Source organism: Musca autumnalis, unplaced genomic scaffold, assembly GCF_047663935.1.
Source record: "Musca autumnalis isolate F117 unplaced genomic scaffold, ASM4766393v1 scaffold_4, whole genome shotgun sequence".
Taxonomy (NCBI): domain Eukaryota; kingdom Metazoa; phylum Arthropoda; class Insecta; order Diptera; family Muscidae; genus Musca; species Musca autumnalis.
The window spans coordinates 160342596-160364371 of NW_027411977.1; the positions used below are offsets into that span (position 1 = coordinate 160342596).

A 21776-nucleotide genomic window follows, 5' to 3' on the forward strand; every position below is an offset into this window, starting at 1 on the left:
CATACACAATGCTACAAATCTATATACTTCCGATAAAACTGATCTAAATTCCACAAACTTTTATGTTACGGCTGAAATACGATCAATGATAAGAGAAAAGAGACGATTGCGCAGAATTTGGCAAAATTCGAGACACCCAATGGACAAAACAAATTTAAACAGAGCTTCAAATCGGATTAAAACCCTTCTAAGTGACTACAAAAACCAATCAATTGGAAGCTTCTTAAGTAATTTAAGCCCAGATGAAAGTAACGAGCACAGTTTATGGAGAGCAACAAAATATCTTAAGAGACCTCAAAAGAGAAATGTGCCTATAAAACATTCAAATGGAAATTGGTGTAGATCAAGCAAGGACAAAGCTGAGGCGTTTAAATACCACTTGGAGAAATCCTTTACACCTTTTGATTTATGTAGTCCCCAACAAAATAAATTAATTTCCGATTTTTTGGATGTTCCATGCCAAATGAGCCGCCCTATTAAACATTTTACGTTTAGTGAAGTTTGTAAGGAAATTAAAAATCTAAAGAAAAAACACCAGGGTCAGACGTAGTTGATCACAAAGTCATAAGATTGCTTCCAAAGAAGGGTTTGGTGTTCCTAACAACAATTTATAATTCTATTATGAGGCTGTCCCATTTTCCAGTGCAATGGAAATGTGCTAAAATAATTATGATACCAAAACCTGGAAAACCTGAAAACCTGTTATCATCGTATAGGCCTATAAGTTTATTGTCCATATCTTCTAAACTTTTCGAAAAATTGTATCAAAAGCGACTTTTTCCGATTTTAAATAATATAAATGTTATGCCAGATCATCAGTATGGATTCAGAGAAAATCACGGAACACCTGAGCAGTGTCATAGACTGGTGAAGGTTATAAGAGATTGTTTGGAATGTAAACAGTTCTGTTCTGCAGCCTTTCTGGATGTCAAACAGGCGTTTGATAGGGTTTGGCATCAAGGCTTGTTATATAAACTAAAAATGTTATTACCTGCTCCTTTTAATTTATTATTAAATTCATATCTGAATGGAAGAACATTTAATGTGCACATCAATGATGAAGAGTCTAACTTTGGCGTCCTTAAAGCTGGTGTGCCACAAGGTAGTGTTTTAGGTCCTGTTTTATATACGCTTTATACAGCAGATATGCCCGTAAGAAATGAGACTATGATTGCTACTTATGCAGATGATACTGCCGTTCGTGCTATAAACGATGATCCTTCTTCAGCTACTGACTTACTCCAGACACATCTGAATGATATCGAGAAATGGTTTAATAACTGGAATATTGGAGTCAATACTGAAAAATCTGTGCATGTTACATTTTCCTTAAGGAAAGGAAACTGTCCTTCTCCAAAATTGAATGGACTTACAATTCCTTCTGCAGATTGTGTTAAATATCTCGGTCTGCACCTTGATAGAAAACTTAACTGTAAAAATCATATAACATATAAGAGACAGCAACTAGATCTGAAGTCTTAAAGAATGTTCTGGCTTCTTTGTCCAAAATCAAAACTGAACCTGAATAACAAATTATTACTGTATAAGACCATTCTTAAGCCTATTTGGACATATGGAGTACAACTATGGGGAACAGCCAGCAATTCTAATATTGAGATACTTCAACGATATCAATCAAAGACGCTTAGATTGATTACGGGTGCTCCTTGGTTTCTAAATAATAACGCGATTCATAGAGATTTAAACATAAATAAAATTACAGATGAAATTAAAAAAAATTAGAACTACGTATCTTAACAGATTAAGTAACAATTCGAATGTGTCAGCAATTAATCTATTAGATGACACAGATGAAATTAGAAGACTAAAACGAAGACATGTTTTAGACCTCCCATTTTTTTAATGAGTTTCATAAAATATGTAATCTGAAATTAAAATTGTAATATGTACTTATTGTTAAATCCATTGGGGTTTAACAATTCTGTTATATTGTAGTAATTATTAAATTTGCTGAATGTTTCTTGTAAATAGATTGCAAATAAAAAGAATAAATAAAAAAAATATTATTGACATTTGTGATTTTCTCCATCCTTTTTAAAAGCTTAAGGATTCTGTTTCTGTCCGTTTTCAAACCATGTGTTATATAGAATTCCGCCTGAATTTCGTCCGCTATTCTTAACAAATATTTGTCTGCTTCGATATCCTTCGACTCCCTTAATGTGCTTTCCTTAAAGATTTCAGGAAGGATATATTGAGAATCCATATTGTAACAGTTTGAAAGTATGTTCCTGACTAATAAAATTATTACAATATAGGTGTGCATTTATAGATCTTAAATGGTAATGAAGAGTAAGATTTTTCTTCGTATTCGTATTTTATATTTATCAGCAAGGGAAAAGGTTGTGAAATGTTGTGACAAAAAAGCAGAACATCAAAACCATATTTTCATAATTATTTCAAGGTCATGTTCAAGCATACTTTTGTCTATATTCGATGTCTTAAAAAAGCCCAATAATCCATATTTAACATTTAATCATGACAAATGGAATATTAAGTAATACTGAATGAAAGTTCAATGATTCCTTTTTTTGTTTAATGTTTTGTTTAATTTAAACATATAACAACATAAAGTTTATGGTCATACATAATAATACCTCAACAATGATCATTGCTTCAATCGAATGGTCGCAGAACAATGCTTCCTCCTTTTGTTTCAAATATAAATGAAAATATGTTTAATAACTTCGTATATTGTTCAATGTATATAGCCCTTTCATAGAGTAAACCCTTCTTCAAAGGCTGCATATGTTTTTCAATATCTACCATTTTCAAGTTCAAGACGACAAAATATATACATACATACATTGTTCAAAGAATCAGACGTTGTGTGGTCCAATATCCCAGCTTCATAACATTTAATCAAAACAAATCCGATATTGTGTAGTACTGGATGAAAGTTCAATGATTCCTCCTTTTAGTTTAAACGAAACTGAATGGCATACATTCAAACGCAATGCCTCAACAAGTTCATCGATTTGGTATTTGTACACATTGATTTTTTCGCAGCTATTCCCCTTTCCACTTACTACTCCTAATCATATTTGCATTCATATCCAAATCCATTGACAAGATCAATTTATAATAATAATTGTTCCACAAACATCCCAGGCGGGACAGGGGAGACTTCTCTCATATCAATGAGTGCACCCCGATTCATATTAGCTCAATGATATGGGACCCACTGTTTATCGCCGAGTACGAACGGCGTGGCTAAGACACCACTTGTAGAGAAGTTGTACAAGGCTGAAATACTCAGAAAATGTCGCCCTCATTACTGAGGGGTATTTTGCCACGGTTGAAAAGTGTTTGATATTGACTGGCCGGGGAATCAAACCCACGACCTTCAGCGTGCAAGGCGGGTGTGCATACCATTGCACCACGGTGGCACCCATAGATCAATTTAAAGTAGCCAAAAATTCAATCCACTCTTCAATTCAATATTTAAGTCTTTATCGCCTTCATCGAATAATAACAATAATAATAAACAAATCGAGAAGATCGATCGAAGTCATATTCAAACACAGCAGATACCCTCAGGCACTTGTCGCCTTTATCGAAAGCAAAAGGCGACAATTACGCCTGCTGATTTAAAGGAAAGGAAAAGAACCAAACGACATACACACAAACATACAATAAAGCGATCGTTGCTGCTGGTCCAATGCAATGCAAAAGAACCAAACGACATACACACAAACATATAATAAAGCTATCGTGGCTGCTGATCCAATGCAAACATACAAATAAACACAAACATACATATAAACACAATGCATCAACAATGGTCATTGCTTCATTATTAGATCAATGAACAGACGGACGGACAAACGAGACCTCCCACGCTGATCATGGACTTGATTGAACATGCTTGCGGACAGACGGACGGACGGACAAACGGGATCACCCACGTTGATTATGAACATGAATTGACATGCTTACGGACAGACGGAATTCCAAGAAGTTCCCACGGTCACACCACCACGCTATGCTGTTTGTTTACTTTATAAATGAGTCCCCTTTTTACCCCATTTGTTTACTTAAGGTATGTAATTTGATACTTTTAATTACTACACGACATGTAATTTGGCATTTTTAATTGGTTCTGAATCCCTCCCTATACTCTACTTACAATCTTTGATATTCTATTGGTGTTCCACAACATGGAGGTTTTGAGAGCCAGGACAAAACTATGGTAGAGTCTGTCCAGAAGAATATTGAACATGTTGAAAACGAAGTTTTGGAATAATAGTGTCGACAGTTTAGGCACATAGTTCTAGTCTCGGGATAGATAACGCTTTGAGGGGCGCAACTTCCCAGTAAAAAATCGACTCTTCGATGACATTTTCGTCGACGATACGTTGGCGAAATTTTCTAAATTGTCATGTACGACAAGATGCATGACCATATCTTGCATTGTGTCTTGGTAACAAACCCCAAAAAAAAATTTAAAAAGCGTGCTTTGAAATAATTGTGCACATTTTTGTGCAAATATACAATTACCCAGCAAAATGTTCGATGCCAAAGATGACATTCAATCATGGGTGCAAGTGATCTAGCCTGTCATCTTTTTAGCATCTTCATCGATGAATTTTATATGAGGGTGGACACCAAAAGATGACGTTCTTTTCTGGATCCTAAGCATGTCATTTTAACCAATGCGTTGACACGTCATTTTCACCCATGCTTTGGCATGTCATTTCCACCAATGATTTGACATGTAATTTTCACCAATGCTTTGACACGTCATTTTCACCCATGCTTTGACATGTCATTTTAACCAATGCTTTGGCATGTCATTTTCACCAACCCCTTGGCATGAAATTTTCATGTATTGTTTGGAAAATGGAAATGCTGTATTGAAATATGGTTTTCATGAAAAACAAAACTCTTTATTAATTCAAACGAATTCATGAAATAACTACAATTAATTTATCAGTTTAGTTTTTCAAAAGTTTACATCCAAAATTGCAATGTAATCACCACCGCTGCAACGCAAAAGATTACTTCCTCCGTTCTCCGCAACTGATATTCTTTCATCTTACAAAAGGTTTTTTCAATTATCTTCCCATCACCAGTTCAGATTTCGACATGGACTCCAAATACACTCCTTTAAGTATTTTTATTTCGTAAATTACTTTTATTTTATAATTTTGTTATTTTATAACAACATTTTGGTAATTTATACTCTTTTGTTTAGTGACGGAAATATGTAGGGATCTACAACCCGGCTTGCTTTAGGGATCTCTAAGAACAAAATGTAACGAACGGGGAGGAGAGACTTTTTATGGAAAATACCATTTATGCTTAATTAATTTATTTTTAATTGTTTCTTTCCAAAAGTAGTTTCTTCTTTATTTTCAGAATCTTGTTGCTTTTCGTTTCGGACTTTTTTTTCAAATTCCAAGAAGCGAGATTTGATTGATTTCATTCTATGTCAGATTTAGAACAGACAAGGGAACTTTTAAAATAGCAATGTGTGCAGTCCGATTCTATTTTTAGCTCGATGGTTGGGACTTCATATAATACCAATTGTTTAGAAGTTTTAGTTGTTGGATATGCAGGAAATGTAAGACAACATCACGACGACAGTTCTAACAACTTTGGTCTGTTCCAGAAACTGCAAGAATCTACTTATTTTTACTACGATAACAATTTTTCCTTTATGTTATCGGAAAAAATAGTAAAAACTAGTAGATTTTTGCAGTACTGGAACATACCAAAATGAAAATAAACAGGTGTGTAAATAAAAACACAAACATCATCTCTATTGGATCGATGGAATGGGTACAAATGCTGATGAAAAGATCGAATCTTTCACGACTTCCTTTGCATTGGTTCAAATCCTAATGAAAAGATCGGATCTTCCACGACTTCCTTTGAACCAATGCAAAAGATGACATGAAATCACGTCATCGCAAAGAACCCCTTCCGTCAAATTTTGCTGGGTACTTTTTGCAATAAATGAAATCTTATAAAAATCCTAAGCCGCGTCTCGAATTAACAACTGTTTAAGTTATTGTTTATAAAATGTGAAATAACTAGAAAAGGGTAAGTTAAAATAAGTAGATTATATTGCATAAAAATAATTGTAATTTATCTTTAAAATCGCGTATTTAGGTAAAGTCAATTAAAAAAATTTAAAATCCCAATATGACGCTCGGTGGTAAGATTTTAGAATATATTAGTTGATATTTACAAAAATCGTTGATGTTATTTTCTTTTTGCAGAATTCATAAATAAAAAGAATTCACCCCCTCAGTCGGCTGAAGTGAGAAGTGCAGCGAGGTAACGCAGGAATATAATGATGGCTTGCAGAACATATGGGAGCTAAGTATTATTAATTTTTAGATTCACTTTTGGCAGTTTTGTTGAAATATGTATTATTTTATTGTTGTAAAATAATTCAGCTTTATCTCGGGTTTTGTTGTTTTTAATTTTTTAAAACAACAAGTTTTTTTTTAAAGTGGGATGTAATTAAAATTGATTTAATTTGAATACTAGTTTCGTCCAACGCCACTTGGACTCATCAGTTCTCTTAGTTCTTTGTATTGAAACAAAGAACTCTTCCCCAATTTTATGACGACCAGAGCTCATTATTAATATTGACACACGACAATATAAATGAAATAGTCTTTATTTGGGTCATGAATGACTAATAGCAGGACAGGGTCTGTGGAACAGTCGTCAACGAAATATGGGGGTTTTACTCATCGAAGATGTTAACGAATGCCTAGAGTTTTGGCAGAACTGTGATCATCAAACTCCAGGAAGTCTTCGAAAAGAAGATGATCTGGTGGAAAATCTGAGAGGATTTCCTTTGAGTTTGAAGTCCACTTGCGGAGAGAGAAGCCGGCAGAAGTCAAGGCACGGATTACTTGGCATTTGGAATCATTTGCTTCAGTTATAGTATGAGCTCCAGCTAAGATGTCGTCGACGTACATCGAGTACTGGAGTATCTCACTAGTAGTGTGCGTATAGCCAGGAACGGGGCGCAGTTTACGCCAAAAGTAACTGTTTTCAGTTCATAATCTTTCACACGATCTTTTGGACTTTGACGGAAAAGGATTCGTTGAAATGATGTCTGTCTTTGGTTTACCAGAATTGGCGATACATTTTTGTAATGTCCGCGTTAAAGACATACCTATAGAATCTCCAGTTGGGGATTAGAACTAACAGATTCTGTTGTAGGACTGGACCTGTACATAGGACATCATTCAGGCTTAACCCATTGGAAGAAGCTGAGGATGCGTTGAACACAACTCGCACTTTGGTGGTTGTGCTCTCGTGCCTTACTACCGCATGATGCGGTAAGTAGTAATTTCGAACAGATTTATCATATCTCACCTCTGACATATGGCCAAGAGTGATATACTCATTAAGGACCTCATCGCATTTTTTTTTAAATTGCGGTGTTCGAAGGAGCCGAGCTTCATTCCGGAAGAATTGAGCCATAGCACTGTTTCCGTATGTCCCAATGTTCACATCCTGAGGAAAAATTTGTTTAAATGGTAGATGAACTTCGTATCTTCCATCTACGTCTTTTTTTGTTGTGGAGGCGAATAAGTTTTCGCAATATTGTTCCGATGGAGACATGCAAGTTTTCCGATGGTGGTCCTCCACCTCCCAAAAGCGCGAAATCGCCTTGTCTAAGGAGATTTCACAGAAATTGGATATAATTGTGGTCGTTTTGGGGGCAGACGGAAGTGGAGGACCAGAAAGAACCCAACCGAATACCGTTTCTTGTGCCATAAGCGAACCGCAGATGACTATTTTGATTCCAGGAAGCATAATAAAAGGAAGTGAATCCGCGCCGAGAAGTATATCGATTTTAGAACTTTCGTAGAAATGGGGACCGGCCAAGGCAAAATCGGGAACATTTGTAAAAGACACAGGGTAAATAGTTCTGGATGGCAGATTGCTTGCTAAATACGGAACCACTAAAGCAAGCCACGTAATCAATACCATTATGTGTATCATGGACGTGAGCTGTACCAAGTAAAATTCCCACGGAGTTTGTAGAGAAACAACTCTGAATTTTAGAATCAGTGGACTGTACGGGAACTGAATTCTAATACGCGAATGTGAGCTTTATTTTGAATGGTTTTGTTTTTGGACATATTGGTTGTAGATGGCAACACTACTTCTTGATGAAGTAAAGTGTTGTGACGTTTGCTACGTTTGGGACACGAAATTTTACTTGTACAATGTTTTAAAGTGTGTACCCTTGAGAAGCAATTCAAGCAGAGACTATTCTTCTTAATTTCATTGCACCTTTGACTGGGAGTCATTTTTAAAAACGATGGGCATTTTCTTATGATGTGAACTCCAGAGGAACACAATTTGCATGGGTCTTCGGAAACATTATTTTGAAACGTGCGAACGTGTTTGGAATGTGTGTCTGATCTCCCTTTGGATGACATATTTTGGGTGGAATTACTTGAATTAGAATCTTTCTTCCTAATTTCAGAGACAGATTCTAGCGTTCTGTAACGATTGGTAAGAAAATAATCTAAGCTGGACCATGGTGGGATTTCAGATTTTTGGACAACGTGTGTTCCCATAAAGTCGGTGTAGACTCAGGGAGACGATTAGAGCATATGAATACAAATAGTGGACCCCAACTATCCACATCAATTTTATATAATTTTAGAATGGAGATACAGTTATTAATGTCTCGTTGGAGTTTTTTAATGGAGCTCCCGTTTTCATGGGTTAGGTTAGGAAGGCTGAACAAGGCTTTTAGTTGAATATTCACCAACACTCGCTTGTTCTCGTAACGAGAACATAAGTTTTCCCAAGCCAGATCAAAATTTTCGTTTGTTAAGGGAACTTTACACACTATTTCCACGGAGCTGAGCCTTGTATTCTTTATAAATATGAACGTGGGCCACGACGAATATTCTCCGCTAAATAAAGGAATCTCGCAGGGGGGAAGTTTGAAGCCATGCTGTGGCTCAATGGATGGACTCGGACAGGGTTCCGGAATAGGGATGGTTTTAGAAATGGTTAGACTATTCAATAATTCCTTAAGTTGTGCGCTGCTATGACAGTACGTAGCATATGCACTTTGAAATTTGCTTTTCGCCGTAGGAAGGACATTATCTTCAGCATCCTCCTCCTGGTCCTTATCTTCTTCCTCTTTTTCCGCATTTTCCTTTTCAATATCTGAGAGGCACTGACTATAGACTACTTTAAACTCATTCCAAATGGTTTTAAGTTCCTCTTGATGAGTTTCTACATGAAATGTTGAAGACAAAGGAGTCTGTTTGTCAGTGAGATTGGCATCGAACTCTACCAACCTATCGGCCAATCTGATGAATTGGTTCAAGGACATTATGAGGATTAGTTATGGAAAACTCTAAGAGAATGTTGAAGCGGGAGTGAGCGCAAACAGGGCGATAGAATATATGATATCCAAAGATTTAAAATGGTATAGAGAAGGATATAATGCAATCTCACGTATGAGAGTAATATGAGAGTATAATATAGAGTGCAGCTATAGTTTGGTTAAGACAACTTACCGTGTTTCCAAAGAATGTAAGATGATATGGTTATATATGTTGCTTAGTTAAAATCACTGTTTCAGTGTAGTTAATTGTTTCGAAAATATTATGGTGATAAGTATGATGTTTTTACATTTAGTCAACAGTGAAATTTAAGTAACTTCAGCGGAACTGTATTAAAAATATGTGTTAAATTGGTGGGATGCAATGGGCAAACGGTAATAATAATTTGTAGTTGGTGGTAGTTTTAAGTTTGCTCTAGGGCAAACAATTGTTGTAACTTTTCTGTTGAACAAAAATGTTTGATCGGTAGCAATCTTATAAAAGAACTATATCCAAATAGCGAAATAAAAACAAGCAGCGAAACAACCCAAACATAGAATTAGCATTACGCTTTCAGATATTTTTTGAGATAGATATCAGATGTTTTGTTTTGATATTGGAAATCACGGTCATTAACCTTTACCAGTTGTTACTTCCAATGTAACACTTTCTGTTGGGAAGAATATTTCTCTTGGAAGGCATGAAAAAAAAACAAACCAAATGAGAATGGATGTGAATACAAATGAATAGATCAAATGTGTTCTTCTTTGACACGGCGGTGCCGATGATTTTCGGTAATTTACACACACACGACCCGAATGCACAGAAAGAGCGTACAAAAGAGAACAAATGTTTTGATTTGTTATTGTTTTATAGCTTGCGTGAATACAAACTTACTAACACACTGTTATAAGTTGCCAATATTTTGAATTTTCTCCGTTCTCTTTTTGGTCATGTCTGGAATAGATCAAGCGCAATAATTGAATTGATGTTCGATCAAACCGAAGAGAGTGTCGACTATGTGGAATGTAAGAGCACGATTATAAGTGGTGGAACAAGTGGTAAATAATCACAATTATTTTATTGTATGACGAAAGAGAAAGAGCACATAAAGTGCAAAGTGTCATCACTATGGGGAAGGTATGTGTTCATATAAAAGTTTCAAAGCATGAATTTAACATAACATACTTTTAACAGATGTCACTACATTGTTGTTAGACAATTCGCCGAAACAAAAAATTACATACATCGTCTTTAACGTTGGGCGAATTCAGATCTGGTTCACGTGGTAATTTGTGATTAGTACTAGTAGTAGTAGTATAAACTTCTTTATTTAGTAAATATTTTCATAATACAATTAATTTACATTCATAAGATTTGAGAAGTTGTAATAAAATTGCGACAATGTTAATAAATACGTCTGTCGCATAATTTAGTGTGAATATTTAGTTTATGAAATATAATATAGTTGTTGGCTTTGTATTGTTGGACTGCAAAATAATACTTGTTGTGTATTTATTTCAGCTAAAGTCCATACTTTGTTGCTTCAAAATTTGAAGAAACAAAGTATGGACTTTAGCTGAAATAAATACACAACAAGAAATATAATATATTTAGTTGAATTCATTTAAAAGTAGTTTCCGGTATTTGAAGCTGACTTCAATATAATTTGATAAATTATCCCAGTCGTTTTCATCTTCTCCGTTAAGTATTCTGATAATTTCGACTTCATTAAGTATTGGCTTTTGGAATGTCGCGATTCTAAATTCTCGAAATATCGGGCAAGTTCCTAGAAAATGCTCCATTGTTTCTATCTCCTGCGTATTACAAAGTTTGTTTCTGTTTACGTCTCCAGAGCCGAACTTGTTATACTCCAAAGGGATCATTCCACTACGCGCTTTGAAGATCCATGTAATTTTCTCGTGAGAGTACCTTTCATTTAAGTAAAATTTGCCTCTGTTTGGGTTTAGATGTCTATAAATTCGTTGGTTATGACTATTTTCTTTTTTCCAAATCCTTTTTTCATAAATTTCTTGCTTTATGTTCTTTACAATATCCTGGCAGAAAATCGTCCAATCATTTGCGGAAATCATTGCCTGTGACCAATCCAGATTAAATTTTTTAGACAATGATTCTATTTCGTTTGCCCAGAATATGTTTTTACGATGTATGAGTTGAGTGAACTGCTGTGGAAGCCTGTTTTGTGAGTATTGAAAAGGTGTTTTACCTACATAGTTAAGATGTAGCTCCAGGGTATATATTTGCGTATCTTCCACTTCTGTTTCCAACATCAATACATGATTTGGTGTGAAACTGGGAACTTTCAGAAGAATCTCAATACTGCATTTACTTCTTCGAAATAGGCAAAACCCCATACCTGGGCCGCATATGTCTGTATGGATCTACAAACTGCTAAAAATAATTTCCATTTTGTGTTCATACTTATATCTGGTCTACCAATTAATTGTTTCCATGTTGAGTTTATTGCGTTTTTTGCCTCATTATTCCTATATTGAACATGCTTCAGAAATTTCATTTTCGGGGTGAATGTAACGCCTAAATATTTGAATTCGTTTGTTATTTTAATTTCTTTGCCATCATAGAACCATTTTTCGTGTTTGCTTAGTTTTCCTCCATTTCTAAAAGCCATTATCTCTGATTTGGACAAATTAACTTCCAAGCTCCATATTTTGCAGTATGTTTCAACTTTATGTATCATTTTTTGAAGTATTTTAACATCATCAGCCAGAAGAACAATATCATCAGCATATAAAAGGAGTCTGATGTTAATATTGTCCACAAACAGTCCACCTTCAACGTGCTCATGGAGATCATTAACATAAAGGGCGAACAATAACGGAGAAAGGAGACAACCTTGTTTTACACCTTTCGTAGTTTCAAAGAATTCTGAAAGCTCTTTCCCGTTCCATACTGCCGATTGAGTGTTACTGTATATTCTTTCTATCAGCGTTACGATTTTATATGAAATTCCCATTTGGAATAATTTATAAATCAGAGCTTGCCTTGATATATTATCAAATGCCGCCTTAAAGTCGATGAAAAAAGAGTATACCTTTTTCTTTTCTGATAATTTGAGGTTGACAATCGACGCTAAGTTGTATATATTATCAATTGTGGAATAATTCCTTCGAAAACCAGCTTGGTATTCATTAAGGATGTTATGTTTTTCAATCCAATTGTATAGTCTCTCATTTATTTGTGATTATGTTTTGTGAATGTCGCATCAACGTCAATTTATTTCTCACATGGTGTTTATGTTAGAATTGGTCACATTGTTTTATTTGGCCCTATGAATCGCATAGGCATATTCTTTGAAATCTCCTCATTCCCATTTATTACACCCCTGTAATAGTATGAGAGATTTCAACGAATATTCAATGACAACCGCCCTCTTTAAGCATCCATGCAGATGTCAACTAATAAACAAATAAAAAAGAAGAATCGATCGACAGCTTGACTTGCAAGCACATCTCCGCGCTTTATTGTAAGCATCGCGTACATATCGTTGTACATACATTAATCGGAAGGTAATATTTGTTACCATAAATAAACACAGGCAGTTGAACCAAACCTTTTTTTAAAACTATCGTGTTTTATTTTCTATTTCTTTTTATATCGACGGCCACTCGTACGCATTGGGCGTACTGGCTCCACTGGGGAGTCTTTGCAACACTTGTTCCCCCCAAGTCCCTATAGTGCGGACTAAACATTTGGTCGCTTCGAGCCGAATAAACATTTGGTCAATTCGAGCCAGATTGGAATTGGAAGCAATCATCCTACTGAAATACAGTCCACTACCCCCTTGGATATCACTATTTTATTGGTACGTATAGGGCAAAGTGAGCATTGAAATAACTTAAAACAAGTGTTCGTTTGTTTGTGGCCATCTCGTTTTACAATGTCATAGATTCCCTCTTTTTTGTCAATCGGTCAAAGTCCAAATCGTGGACAGACATACGGGAATAATAAAATCAAAACAAAATTAATAAATATTTCACATTATTTTTCGTTTATTTTCTAATTGTCATTTACCCGCGTCTTATTGTTGTTGCAAAAAAGTGTAGAAAATATTCCCTATAAAATTCCTAATTTGCATTTACTTCATTTTCGTTATCTTAAGCACTGTAAATATACAAACATATATTCATAAATACACTGCCTACATATTTACACTGCTTCTGCTTTGATAAACACACGTTCGTATAGCTACATACGATACATACTCCAGCATCGTCGCTTTGTCGTACCGTCCAGTCGGTCAGTAAGTGGCTTGCATGCAAAGATATACACACACGCATGTACGCATAAATATTGCATTTTTGGGCATTCCTCTTTCTGTCGTGTCCGTTTTTATTGCACAGTGTATTATTACACAGTACCCGGTCAGTAAATTAGTACTGTGACACATATTATTATATTTTATGGTAAATATAATAAATCGGTGTCAGTGAACATTTTAATAATATTTTTGGACACTTTGGAATTGCGTGCACCATACATCCGGTCAATTGGACCTTTTATTGTGTAGGGCGTTATTTAAAAGTGTTTATTGCGATTGGTATATATTTTGGAATTTCAATATAGGTTGAAATTTTCGTTGCATTTTTAAACACAAATATACTACATTCGGTGGTTATTTGTATAAAATTAATATTGCATACGCCCTACAATCGGTCAATTGCACTTTTTTTGTGCTGAACATATTTTAGCCATTCTTTTTATCGAATTTTGTAATTTTTTCTGGAATATTCGTATTGTTCAAATTTACTTGTTGCATTTTTGGGCAAATGTACACTACATTCGGTAGTTATTTGTGGATTTTTGGTTCACATTAGATGTTTATTATTGGTGTTACTCCAAAATAACATATTATAGTGCGGTTTTTGATAATTATCATATTCAGATTGTTGGTACATTAAATGGTAATTTACAACTTTCACATAGACTTTTGAATTAAAATATTGGTTTTAAATTCTAAGGCAATTTGGTCGCTTCGAGACGAATAAACACATGGACTATTATGTTTTTTGGGATAGACACATACTAATGTTGATGGACTCACCACAAATCTCCTTGTAAATCTTTAGCAATCGGTTCTCTTTCTGAATTTTTTAATTTCGTCGATGTCTCCTCAGCAACAATTACGGTATGCACGTCTTAATTTTGTTATTTTCCTTTCAGAGACAGAGGGAAATATTTTTGCAAACGATCCCTTCAAACTTTACACTTTTTTTCATGACATTTGACATTAAATATTGTCTATTTTTGTTTTTTCCTTCTTATTATAGCGGCACTATAATTTTACATTTTTGCACATCTCAATGTATGTTCAAGGAATAACTGGGCATATAAGGAAACAATGCAAACTAACCAGTTCTCTCCTGGATTCCACAAATTAGAACGATATGGAAATGAAATCTCAGTGTATTCTCCGACAATGGCAATCCGGCACGAACTGGACCATAAAATGTAGATGATGTCGGGGGTGTTGGACGGTGTTTGAACTGATGTTGAGATAGAACACAACGAGCACTATGCAAGTAAACAAAGTAAGAACTTTGTCTTTGCAACTCCAAAAGAAATTGGAATGGATGTATCCAATTGCGAATAAAGTGGGAAGAAATAAAAACAAAAATATGTGGTTTCAGGATGGATTGAGAAAGTTTGGATTTATTTGGAGATCATAGATCTTACCAGTACGACAGTTGATGTTGAACAAGAATGAGGTTTTGTAAATTGAGCGGAAGCTGTCAAGGAAGTTTTTTACAGATAAAATTATGTCAATTTTTTACAGAAAAAAGGACGCCAATATTAATCTTAAAATAGCTGTTTAAGAAATTGGGAATTTTTGCATGATTTCTGGGTTAGTGCTTTTAATGTTGTTTGGCACAAACAGTGTGCATATTATTTTGGACTCCTAATCCCTATATAACTCAGCGATCGATACCGGAATAATTCCTCACTACTGGTAATCCAATACCCGAGCCGCACAAAACTAAGACCGATTTTTCTTCGTACCGACCAATTTCCTTTTACCCTGCATTTCCAAACTATTAGAACGTATTATTTCTAATCGTCTATCATGTTTCCTTGGTATTCGAGATCTAATTGCCGCGAACCAAGAAGCTTATAAAGCAAATCAAGGCTGTATTGATGATGCCCTCCTTCATATAGACTTTCAGCCAGAAAAGTCATCTCGACAAGAAACCATTCATCAGTATTATTAATTGATTTCGAAAAAGCATTTGTTCGCATAGACATGCATATTATTTTGGACTCCTTATCATATTAGGAAGCGGGTGGCAAAATATTGAACTATGTAAAATAATTTCTACATGGGCGCTATTTTCGTGTCCGAATCAATATTTATCTCTCGGACCAATTCACGTTGGATAATGGCATCCAAATCGCGTTCAACCAAATTAACACCATCATTAATAAGTGCCTAAAAGTGTATCACTGCCTCTACGCTGACGACCTTTATATTCTAAGCTGCAATGAAGACAACAGTGCTACCAACACCAAGTTCTCCAATATTATTAACGAAATAAATGCTTAGACCAATATATCAGGTGCCAGAATATGCTCTACGAAGTCGTCAATTCTTTTATTTTTGCAAAAAATGATCAATGGAACCAACATATCAATAAGCTGAAATAGGATTTGTTACTCAGATCTAAAGTAATCAAATACCTGGTGTATAAGTTTGATACGTTCCAACTCAACTTCCCGAGCTCAGTCGATCACGGATGCTGATTGACATCATCGTGCATCTCCTCTGCGGACACCGTAGAGCGCAGATGCCAACGAGCGGTGGTTGTTGAGTTCTCTCCCATTGGAATATGTAAGTGTAGTAGTATAAATCGACTCAGATCCTCTGCGATCGCTGCAATCCTCTGCGATTGCAAGAACCTCTGCGTTCACTGGTCGATTAACCTTTGAAGAGTTAACTTGTCGCGCATTAACCCAAACGTCTTCGCGTTTACTAACCGGCCTCTGTCGCCACCACAGATTACAATTGGTAATCTTTGTTGAACTAACAGGCCTCTGTCGCCACCCCAGATTACAAGGTAATCTTTGTTGTTGAATAGAAAATAAATACATCAATAAACCAGCATATTATTTAATACTTAAACTGATACTGCTTGTGTTTTATTTTCTTGTTCTTTTCACCCCCACTGCTGATCATTCCTTTACCGTGTTATCGAAGCCTATGGATTTCCCTTCCCTCACCTAAACACCTGGCCTCCAGAAGTTTTGTAAATATAAACACCCTAACCTACTTAGTTAAAACCTTGGTTCTAAGCAAAATTGACTGTGGTTTATATTTATTCGGCAACAGTCTCAAATCCTCTCTGAAGCAAATCAAAGCTGTATACAACGATAGCATACGATGTAGTATCTATGCCTACAGGACGACTCCCATAAAAACGTTACTAATAGAATCTGGGTTACCATCTCTTGAACAGCGAATCGCTGATGTCCGCAACAGTCTGTTACCAAAAATCCTGTCGTCTAAATCTTCCATCATAGACGCAGACATTTATAAAATATTGAAAGCAAAAAGAATTCCTAAATTTCCATCGGCCTTATATCCATAATGAACAACGTTCTCAACTTTAAAAATACATGGATGTTTTCTTGGCAAGAGTACAACCCCCTGCGATATATATGCACAACATTTCCAACACTTTTGCACACAACATTCTGATTGGAAATTTATTTACACAGAAGCTTCTAAGACTAACAGCCAGTTTTTGTACCGTTCGTACTCAAACGAATCCGTTTAAATTTTGGTTTTCATAAAAAATTGAAAAGCATTCGTTTGATTCCGAAAAGCTTTGTATATCAGTGTTTCCGTTATGTTAATTTTTAAAATTTTTTGAATTGTTCTCATTGAAAAATACGTTCCTTGTGGCAAATATTGAAAACAATTTTCAAAAAATTTCTAAATACATTTTGGAAAGATTATTATATTTAACCCGTATGGCATATTTTTACATGTATGAGTATCTAACAATTTCTCTAGATCAATTTCCCATCATATGCATGCGTTTTCAGTAAGAAACAACAAAATTTCAGTTCAAAACGTTGGTCTCTTGCTATCGTCTTTTTCAGACGTTTTCGTTTGTATTTTTTTGTTATGAAAACCAAATATATGAGGGAAATCAAAAGTTTCTTTTGGTTTTCACACACATACAAACAACATTGGATACAAAAACCAAAATGTGTTTCTGTGTGTAACAAACACGAACGAACCGGAAAATTTGAGCTACAAAAACGGGGGGTAACTATACATCCTTGCATGCCGTAGTTGATTCCAATGGTAACACATTAGCTACAAAAACCCTTACGGATTTTACATTTATTTTTACAACTGAAACTGCTGGTATCATTGAAGCCATAAACATAGCGCTTTTGCCAAAACAGAAAGAAATCTTAAATTTCTCTAAAACAAACTGTATCTCTATGAATAAAATTTAGGACTTATTGACAGATAAAGATGACATACAACTCTATTGGATACCTGGTCACGTTGACATTACAGAAAACGTACATGCTGATACAGCTGCACAGCACCTCTAGTGTGATTTAGATTTAAATTTGAGAGCTCGTATTGAAGCTGAACTTGAATGTAAATCCAAACAAAAACAACATGCTCTTCAATAATTTTCATTATAGCAACATCAATCCTAGTGGAATTAACCCTATTTATCCTACCGACGTAGAAAAAATGAAAATACGGATATTTTCCAGACTTTGTATGGGCCACACAATTGCCACACATCAACACATTCTTAACAAAAATACTGACAACAAATGGCCAGAATGTGGTAACATCATCACCATAGAACATATGCTACAATCATGCATCGCTTTCGCAAATTAACATCTCAAAATGTTCTCATACCGACACCGTTCAAGTTTTTTCAAATATTATTTTTGGTACAAATATTAGCATATCTTTACTACAAATTTTGATATATAAATGTTTATAATGTTGTTTTTAAAATATTATTTTTGAGAATTTGCAAAATGTCTAAAAAGTGGCGAAGCCTCCCCACCCATGGGGCAGCTTCGCCATCGATATTGAACATTCTCCAACGGACTCTAAAACTGTAATTCACCATACTTCTTCCTTAAATATCAAAATTATGCTAAAAAGGAACATGTTGTCTATTGAATAATCAAAAATGATTTTAAAATTCACAAAAAGTTACCGATTCTAGCGGTTAATTGAAGTAGGTACCTCGAATTTAGGTACAAAAATCATAGTATAACTAAAACAAGATACGTTTAGGATAAAACTTGATTTTAACTTCACATTATAGTGTGGTATATCTATGGAATATAGAAGTTAAATTAAACATGACAAATTTCTAACATTAACCAACCACGTCCCTATCATGGCGTAGGCGCCCCACCCCTTACATATTTATTAATATTAATATTTTGACATTTGCAATTGCTTTTTTCATGCGAATTATTGGGATTTGTATTCTTCAGTAGTTGTCTTCTAACGGTATAAAATGTGTTTTTGACATCGCAAAAGGTAAAGAAGATATCACAAAAAATACCTACCATAATTATTTTTCCCAATATCCTGAAAACAAAAACCACGTGCGTCCGCTATCATACCGATGACACAAGTGCCAACTTTTGGGAGATGATAGATCTTTCATAAACTCAAAATTTTGCCTTTAACGGATTTTTTCTAGCACTTATATTTTCCGAGAAAATCGGTGCTGGCGGAGCCGCCCCAGTGGCGAAGGCGCCCCATGTTACCATTCCTCATAATACTGGATTAGCAATGCTTATGTCACCGCCTTCTGTCAACATTAATGCTATAAATAACTTCATAACACATTCTAATTTTATTATATATCAAAGATAGTCTTTAATTTCTAATTAGTATTATAAAAGTGCTAGGTGATGGCCTTTCCAGCCAAAGCTACCCTCTTATTATCTTTGTATTTACTACAGGTTAATGTAATAAATAATAATAATACAAATAATAATAATCATTAGTGATCAATAAAATTGTTACCAGTATTAGTATATAAAGTCAAAATAGTTAAGAGTTGAATTTGGGATAAATAAAGACAACATGTCGCTGTATCATAATAAAATTGAAACTTACCATTTTGCTGAGATTTTACCGATGGTTCATCTCGTTCTGGTTGACAGGATATTAAACCAAAGAAATCAAACACCATAAACCACTTGTCAATAGATATTATCAAATTCAGACAATTAAAATCAATTGAACTTGCGACCACGTCAATATCACCAACGTGGGATGGGTGTTTCGTAATGGATCTATATATTACCAAATTTTCTGTTGATTCTTTTCGAGTAATTATGTGAATATTATCAATATTCTTTAGAGAATTGAAGTTGCGCTTTGTGTTGATTGTGGATGCATTTGTCATTTTGTTAAGATTTGAAGGCATAGAACCGTACCCTTTACAAGCACATAAATTGTTGTTTTTTGTTAGATCTGAACAAGAACTTGACTTTTTATATCCGAACACTTGCTGTAGTTCACTTATGTCAGTGGATGAATTTACCATTTTTCTATACTTTGAAGTTACAGGGCATTTCAAATCCTCCATGACGACTGAACGAAGTAAAATTTCAAGTTCTTTCTGTTTTCCAGAAACTAAGATATGTTTGAAGGCAAATTCTTCTAGCGTAAGGTGGATCAGTGACACTTTGTGCTCATTTCGTAAATCCAATTTCAAAATAGGAACGGAAAACTGTGCGCTTATCTTTTGAAAACTTTCAGAAATTGTAGGATTATTCAAGTTTTCTGTTTTATCAGGAATTATTGTATCGTCATTTGATGTATGTATTTCTCTTGCCAGAAGAATATTTGTAGCATAATTCAATGATTCAATTAGCTGCTCGTACTGATACTTTGATAAGGAAACTTGCAAATTTTGTGTAACACTTCCATCGACCTGAAATTAAAAGATATCACCAAATGGTTTGCTTTTTTAATAAATAAATCGTTAATAATAATTAAATAATAAAAATATTCAATGAGGGCCTTGATTTCAAAAGAAAAATTACTAAAATGTATCCATACCAGCTATTGCCTTCAATTTTGTTTACTATACTATTATATTTAAGAATAAAAAAAGATGTCATCCAGAAAAATAAGGTTGTGGAGATTTCATGTCTTTCTCAGTTTTCCAAGATGTGCTATTTGTTGTACTATTTGCTACTTTTTGGTGCCACGAAATCGTGAATAATTTTAAAGCTTTTTGAAATACTCGTATAGTTGTTACTGTGTTGGGTCCGTATTTGAAACGTCTTTCATTGTCAAGTTTTTCTCCGAACAAGTGTGCATTTGAAAAGTATTTCATTTACAAGTTTTTCCAAAAATTTTAGTTCAGATGGTCCTTCGGATGTGTCATATAGCGGCAAATAATCATCTTCTTACTTCACAACTGATGGTTTGTTGTATTTATGGCTGCTCCGAGGTAAGCAGTCTTTTAACCAGGGTTTCGGAGTCGGAGTCGGAGTCTACGAGTCGGAGTCTACGAGTCGGAGTCGAGCAATTTTGCTGGAGTCGGAGTCGGAGTCTGAGTCGAAAAAAATAACTCGACTCCGACTCCGGGCAAATTTTTTTCCACGTTATAGTAATATAACATTAAATTTGGAACAAGAACATTTTTTTAAATCATTATTTATTTTAAAAGAAAGGTATAAGAAAATATATATGCAAATTATATATTATACTAAGTAAAATGACAATTCACAGGATATTTACTATCCTCTGAGATCGAATTAAGATTGGACCCTTAACTTCTTTCGTCGGATTTCTTACTGGTCTTCTCACAAAGGTCTACTGGTATTCTCATCTTGTTTTTAATGAGAAATCATCCTTGTCTTCTATTAAAGACACTGTGGTCTCTATGGGAAATCTTACTGAATACCCTGTGACACAAAACGAAAGTTAAGATCTGGGGGAGGACAATTCCTTTTGTGAATTATATCCCCAATTGAGAACCCCAAATGATCCCATAGGATTCATTATATACTCAATGAGGGCTTTAGATGGAGACATTCAAATAACGGGATCTGTCCGTCAGGAACAGATATAGTTGATGTGTATCCGAGTTTTCTACACAATTAATTGCATATACGAAATTCAATGAAATACATAATCATAAAGTTTTCATGAGAAAGGATCGGGTAAAAGTGATATAGGACAATGAAATGACATGACATTACAATGTCGATTTCTTGTCCTAGTGGACCGACACTACATAAAATTTTTCTAGCAACATTTTTGTAGAATATTTTCATGTACGAAATCTCATCGTTTGCTAATTTTTCAGTTCCAAAAAAATAAAAAACATCCATCTGCCTACGTGCTGAGTGGTGTACACAATATATCTC

The 21776-nt window shown here is 34.8% G+C and overlaps 1 protein-coding gene across 2 annotated transcripts in view; it reads right to left on the reverse strand.

Annotated features, from left to right (window-relative positions):
* The window catches only part of Vps13D (vacuolar protein sorting 13D), a 672569-nt gene that overhangs the window by 355912 nt on the left and 294881 nt on the right, over nucleotides 1-21776 (reverse strand). For both annotated transcript variants that reach the window (XM_073982994.1, XM_073982993.1), the window contains exon 10: nucleotides 19507-20329. In XM_073982994.1, the coding sequence (XP_073839095.1) occupies nucleotides 19507-20329 (823 nt within the window). The remainder of the gene's footprint in view (nucleotides 1-19506; nucleotides 20330-21776) is intronic.